General features: G+C 37.5%; 1 protein-coding gene across 1 annotated transcript in view; it reads left to right on the top strand.

Annotated features, from left to right (window-relative positions):
* The first annotated feature begins 1263 nt into the window (after positions 1 to 1263).
* The window catches only part of LOC118826575 (B-cell scaffold protein with ankyrin repeats-like), a 62584-nt gene continuing 57847 nt past the window's right edge, over positions 1264 to 6000 (top strand). The window contains exons 1-2 of the mRNA XM_036597580.1: positions 1264 to 1320; positions 3062 to 3457. Coding sequence (XP_036453473.1) covers positions 1308 to 1320; positions 3062 to 3457 — 409 coding nt within the window. The 5' untranslated portion in view covers positions 1264 to 1307. The remainder of the gene's footprint in view (positions 1321 to 3061; positions 3458 to 6000) is intronic.

Genomic DNA, 6000 nt, shown 5'->3' with positions numbered 1-6000 from the left:
CTCATGAGTTAAAAACAAATTATATTTTTTTTACGTTTTTATTCTTTAATGTTCTCTCACCACCCTTAAACGTGTTTTTTAGTAAACGTATTGGTTATATATAGAGCCGTGAACACTCAAGCAACCAGTCGAGTGCATAAACAATTACTACCAACTACTGACTCTGCACCTTGCTAACTTCTAGCTTGTTATCCTTCTTATTCAATGAATCATTCCTGTGGCTTGAGTGATCTATTCTCTCAACTTAAAGAGGAATTCCACTAAAAATTCAAAATTTCTGCTTAATTAAATGTAGGTTAAGATGCGCATAAAGTCATTCAGAGTGGTGTGCTGTGAAATGCGCTGTTATAGAGAAACTTGTCAGAATTGTTCACAGTGATAGATAACCAGATGTCTGAAGAGTTTAATGCCTAAATGTTGCGTCATGCTGCATGAAATATTTACAGACACAGTGCCTGATGTCAGGCATTCACAACTGTTATGCCCTTTGGCTTAAAATGTTTTTTTGGCCTAGTTTTGCTTTTTTGGCCTTAAAATACATGCACGGCTGAGTGGTACATGCAGAGCATTGCAAGGTCAGATAGTACTGAAAGAAAGCTTTCTTCAGGCTCACCTTATTACATAATAAAGAATCTCGGAAGATGTGTAGGTCCTCTGGTGGTTTTGGATGGTAAACAAACTCACCTTGTAGACTTGCATTGTGACCCTGGTTCCTATCACAACCACCATACACTACTTCACATCAAACCCCTCTGAATGACTATACATCTCAATCACTGACTTCTAAAGACATTTATTTAAAATTAGTTGAATTCCTGTTTAAAAAAGGAATTGCAATGGAATATAGTACAATGATGTTCCCTAAATAAAGGTACTGAAGACACACCCTTGACGGTAAGAGTCTGGTGACAGCATTTGTCCTCTGAATGGTATAGTTTAGTACCTTTTTTCCAAGCATGTGTAATTTTAATATTTACATAAGTAGTGAAATGCCCAGTGAAATCAGTAGTGGAATTAACAGAGTAGTTTAATGATTAATAGCAGCTGATTTTATTATGGGCAGACTGAGGAAACAGCGCATGTGAATTGACATGTGTGTGTCTGTGTGTGGATTATAGTTGTAAACAGGGAAGCTGTGGCTGTTACCTGCCTTCACCCACATCACACAGTCTATCCTATCTGTGTGGCACTCTGTGGCAACTCCCAGCCTGTGAACAGATATTAGCACAAAGGATCCTGTGTGTGTGTTCAAACACACTTCGCCCTCCGCAGCTCACACCGCCGCTCGCATCTGCCCGCACCGAACGATGAGCAAAACATGTGAGTTACAACTCTGTTTATGGCTTTCAGATACACAGTGACCATAATGCTCAGGACTATGAATAATGTGGTCATTGAGCTTTACTGAATGACTACAGGCTGTTGTTGAACCTTAGGTTGTAACTTAGAATGTAAAATCAACTGGACACAGAAGTTGCTGGTCATTAGCAACAATCATCGAACAGTGTGGGACTTTACAAAGTGTCTTGTGTGTTCACTCAAAAAATAATGTGTTGTGGTGGAGTCATAAAAGAGAGCTGTACCTGTAATGTGGAAGAAAGATATGAATATGATCAGTATAAAGCAGCTGGATGAAAACCACTTTGTGCAATGATGGCATCTCACACTGCTGAAGTTCAGAGAGACACTGAAGCACTGTCTCATTAAGCACTATCTCACTGTTGACTTAAACCTCAAGGGCATATTTGGCAATCAGTACTTTTGCAGTTTGTGGCATTTAAAGGTATTCAGTTCTGGATACCAGATTTTTCTTTTGATTTTCAGTTCTATGTACTACATTCTTATTCTGTTGATGTTGAATTCTACATACCAAAATATTATCCGTTTAGTATCCAAATCTATATACCAAATTATTGTTCGTTTAGTATACAAAATTATTTGTATTACATTATTATAAAAGTATTGCATGTAATAATCAGTAATTACTACATTATTATTAAGTGTAGGGACCTTCTGTACACACTGTTGAATATGTTTAATTTTTCCATCTGTCATGTATCATATCATGGAATCATATCAAAACTTTGTAACTTGATATTTTCGTTTCTTTTTATTTTTTTTGGAAAACCATATTTTGAACCTGCCAGCTGTCCTTCACCTTGTGTAAACATTTCTTTCTAAAAGCACCAATGGAATTAATTGGAATTATCTTCACTCTAAGTTATTTGAGTGATGTTATTTAGGAGCCATTTTTGTTTCCTAAGGAAACACGTTTGTAACTGAGATGTGTAAATACAAAGAACCTTTTAAAGAAGAATAAAGAAGCTTCATATAATAAAGGTTCTTCAGCTGTTTAAGGATTCTTCATAGAACCAAAATGTGAAGGTTCTTTAAATTTGAAAAAAGTTTCTTCACACTCACACATCACACTTACAAACATGATTCTTTAAAGAACCATTCAATGAAAAGCTCCATACAGAACCTAAAATGGTTCTTGCATGGCATCTTGCAATGAACACTTTCTAGTATTGTTCCATTAACATACATTAAGGTCAGGAACCTTTTGTTCCTTCTTACCCCTTTATCACCAAGTTATCATTTTAAAGCAATACAGTTCTGTTACAACATTGGCAATATTCATGATGGTTTTATATTATCAGATGTTTTTAGATTGTTTATATAAGAGTTCTGAAGCAAAAAAAGATATTTAACCCTCAAATGGCCATGATCCCCTGGCCTATAACTGAAGAATAGGTCAGCCAGATTGTATTGTAATGTAAAAGCCTGGAAATTTATGGGGTTAAATTCTGTGATTACTATTCAGTTACAAACATTAAGACCTATTATTCAGTAACTACTATAACCTCTTTGAAACATATAAGTTGTGTAGCTTTGAGAGTGATAAACTGAAGTGTAGACTCACTTCAAGGCCTTTAGGGTTTAAAGAGTTAATCAAAGTGAATATGAAGATGAGTCACCTTAATTAGACAAATGTAAATGCTGTAAAAATACTTTAGCAATGGACCACCATTCTTACTATTTATATCCCCACTGGCTCTAGCTGCAGATCTCCTCATCATCTATGAGTCTGAAGCGGAGCAGTGGGCATCCTACCTGCGCTCTCTCCTGGCAGACTCCATTCCAGAGGCTGGAATCTGCTGCTACGACATCGCCATGGTGACTAGTCGCCGGGACAACTTCATGGAGCTGAGTGGCTACAAGTGCAAGTTGCTGATCCTGTCGAGGGGCATGCTGGAAGGCCTGTGCCAGCTGCGTCGCTTCTTCTTGGCCCGTGTGCTGCGGCCTGAGGCACGAGTGGTGGTGCTGCTGTGTGGAGTAGAGAGTCTGACGCCCCTGCTGGAGCTTGTCCCACTGAAGGGCGAAAAGTGCCTCCAGATATCCAGTGAGCAGGACGCGCAAGAGTACCGCTCAGCAGTAGCCGAGATCGTCCGCAGAGGTGAGGCAGGAGGCAGCTAGTTGTCTGTTTAGATGGTCTTCCCCCAGATGTTGAAGTTTATCCTGGATGTTGGTACCCCAGAGAAAGTTGTACAAGGACGGGTGCATTCAAATGGCTTACAAAGTCCTAAATACATGTGGTATAGGCAAGGTTGATGTTACTCAGGTTGTGAGCTGTGATGTAAGGCGTGTTCGGTCAGTCCTCATTAGCTTCATACATTGGAAAACTGTCATTAAACCAAACTATAACTTCCAGTTGCTCGCATTCAGATGCTCATTAGGAACTGGCAAACTTATCACATGCAATACCAATGGAGGCTTGGTGGGCTCTGTTGCCATGGTATCAGAGAACATGCTAGCTGGTGATTTGTCACCACTCACAAACTTTGGTAATATGAAACACGCATATATATGACTTTTGCAACCATTCAGATGCATCCTGATGATCTTTTTAAAAGAATTTCCCAAACTCACTGGTATCACCAATTGGCATTTCACTCATATTGCAAAGGGTTCTATATAGTACCAAAAAGAGTTCTTTGGTTTGTAACAATAGCAGAACCCTTTTCAGTGTTAAATAGACAGTTTTCTTTATCACTGAACTCTGAATGGTTCTTTGAGTCATCATGGTTCTATACATAACCATTGCCCATACTAAAGAACTGTTGAAGACCCCCCCTTTTTGATGGTGTAGGATACATTCTCTGATACCATGTGAACACAGCAGACCAAGCTATCCCATGTCCATCTGAGCGAAAATACTTATTGTTTACATCATAAATTCACCAGTTGCTGATGACCACTTGAACACAAACAACTAGACTTGTTGATGTGACAATTTTCCAACTTCTATGAGTTGAAGAATTCCATCCAGACTCTTCCCTAAGTAAGGGTGAGGAAGTGCAGGCATGGGATGTTAAGAGCTGCAATAGAATGACAGGGATTTTTTTTTCTGTAAAGATCTACCAGAAAGTGCACTGATGACGATCCTCCTCAATGTCAGACCACAGAGAGCGAGACACCTAAGTGTAGGTCACATTAGACAATCAGTAGACAGCTTTTTACATTGCAATACAATCACAGGAAGTTCAGTTTAATAAAAAAACCCAACTGAATTACTGTAAATGCCCGCATTAAATTACATTTCCACCCAGCTGAAGGAAGTATCACCCCCCTGATGCAGAAGTCTCACTGTGCTAAATAACTTGGCGCAGCAGGTTAAGCAGCACTGGAGGAAATTAATCAGGTTTACATTCTGCCAACGTGATTGGTGATCCAGAGGACTGTAATTACAGAGCAGTGTGCGTGGGGAGGGGACCGGAGAGGGAGCCATTTTCCACATGTTTGAATCTTCATTATCCCCCTAAGACCTGACAAGCCAATTACCATCCCTCCATAACTACACCACAGTGTGTTACCCACAGGAAAAATACTCAGGAAAATGTGGCAAACATCACTTGGGTAGGTGCAAGGTTAAAGATTTTCATATACTTTAAACTACAATCCACTGTACTATAATGTGAGATGACCTGTGCTCAACAATAAGCATATCATTTCACACAATGCGACTAGCATACTTCTCTGTGCCAGGTGTGAAAACTTATATTTCTGACCAGCTAACAAGTGTAGTAAATATGTTTCCACACAGTTCAGTACACTTAATAAGTATATGTAATCATTATCAAATATACTTTTTTCAAAAGTAAGGACACCTGCCAGTACGATCCAATTTTCTAGGTTTTCCAAACTATACAGAAATCTTACAATTAACCCCCTTGTTTTCCTGGTTTATTGTTTAGCAACTACTATTAATTATTTAAACACTACTATGAAGTAATTAATTACTACTATAAATTATTCAGCGACTACTATGAATTATTTAGTAACAACTATGAATTATTCAGTAACTACTATCAATTATTCAGTGATTACTATAAATATTTCAGTAACTACTATGAATAATGCAGTGACTACTATCAATTATTCAGTGACTACTATGGATAATTTAGTTAGTACTATGAATAATGCAGTAATTATTATCACTTATTCAGTAACTACTATAAATAATTCAGTAACTATGATAAATAATGCAGTAACCATCATTAATTATTCAGTCACTACTATAAATTATTCAGTGACTACTATGAATAATGCAGTAAATACTATTCATTATTCAGTAACTACCTTGAGTTATTCAGTGACTACTATCCATTATTTAGTAACTACTACGAACAATATAGTAACTACCAAAACTTATTCAGTTACTACTATATATTATTCAGTAACTACTACAAATTGTACAGTAACTACTATGAATCATGTAGGAACCACTTTAAATTATTCAGCAACTATTATGAATTGTGCAGTAACTACAGAGATGTAGCTTAACATGTTTCAGTACACTTAAAACACACATGCCTATATGATCCATTTTCGTAGACTTTCCATAGATTTTTTAGACAAACTATACAGAAAGAACTAACCCCCTTGTTTTCCTGGCTGATTATACAGTAGCTACTTTGAATTACTCATCAAGTACTATGA

The sequence above is a fragment of the Colossoma macropomum genome, unplaced genomic scaffold, assembly GCF_904425465.1.
Source record: "Colossoma macropomum unplaced genomic scaffold, Colossoma_macropomum, whole genome shotgun sequence".
In the NCBI taxonomy this organism is placed as follows: Eukaryota; Metazoa; Chordata; class Actinopteri; order Characiformes; family Serrasalmidae; genus Colossoma; species Colossoma macropomum.
Note: the sequence above shows the minus strand (reverse complement) of the source record. Positions and strands in the feature narration are given on the sequence as shown.